At 43.1% G+C, this 798-nt stretch overlaps 1 pseudogene across 1 annotated transcript in view; it reads left to right on the top strand.

Annotated features, from left to right (window-relative positions):
- The first annotated feature begins 563 nt into the window (after positions 1-563).
- The window catches only part of TEOVI_000812200:pseudogene, a 655-nt pseudogene continuing 420 nt past the window's right edge, over positions 564-798 (top strand). The window contains exon 1 of the mRNA in view: positions 564-798. This exon is cut by the window's right edge and continues 14 nt beyond it. Within this exon, the coding sequence occupies positions 564-798 (235 nt within the window).

Here is a 798-nt window from a genome sequence, read left to right as displayed (position 1 = left end):
AGTTATGTATACAGGAAACCACTGAAACTACGAGAAACTCCAAACGTGTTGGTGTGGCGATGAAGGAAGCGCGAGCAAAAGGGTTCACGAACTTCCATTAAGTCTCTGAAAGAAAAATACCAAAAGAACTAGGTGTATGTTTTTTTTCATTTAATGAGAGGAAAGTGAAGCCACCAAAAGACATATTGTCTAAGTTGATTTTTATTTTGTGTAACCCCGAAGTTTAAGGTATATGGAAAGTTGGGAATCGCGCGAGGAAGCTGAGGGGCGATCAAAAGGAGTGTGGATGAAGGAAACACCCGAGCGGTGGATCAAAAATTGAGTTAAAAGGCACTGAAAGCAGCAGAAGGGACCCTCGTAGTCTTTGAGAGGCTTCTTCATGGCGTGGAATAACTGGAATGACACGTGTTAAATTAATTTACATGCATTTGCTCCGATACCAAAATAAAATTATAATTGATTACCATATAGCATGAATAAACAAATACATGTACATTGGTCTATTTTTTGTTTATCTTTAGTGTTTTGTACTATTTGTTTGGCTCAACCCGTGGAGGAAGGAAATGCTCGGGCTTACAACAATCTTATTTTTGACGCTAATATTGATTGCATCAAGCGCTGAATCGAAAGCTTCAGTGGGCACTTCGGTCGTCGAGCAGAGATGCGATGGATACTGGGACTCCTCCAGTGGGGGCGGACGGTGCCGGCCTTGGAGTACGGGAGCAGTCGATCCAAAGACTGTAAGCACGCGGCAGACTCCAGTTCCCCCAGCTCATAAAAACCAGAAACCAGGTGTGG

Source organism: Trypanosoma equiperdum (assembly GCF_001457755.1).
Source record: "Trypanosoma equiperdum strain OVI genome assembly, contig: ctg_1235, whole genome shotgun sequence".
NCBI lineage: Eukaryota > Euglenozoa > Kinetoplastea > Trypanosomatida > Trypanosomatidae > Trypanosoma > Trypanosoma equiperdum.
Note: the sequence above shows the minus strand (reverse complement) of the source record. Positions and strands in the feature narration are given on the sequence as shown.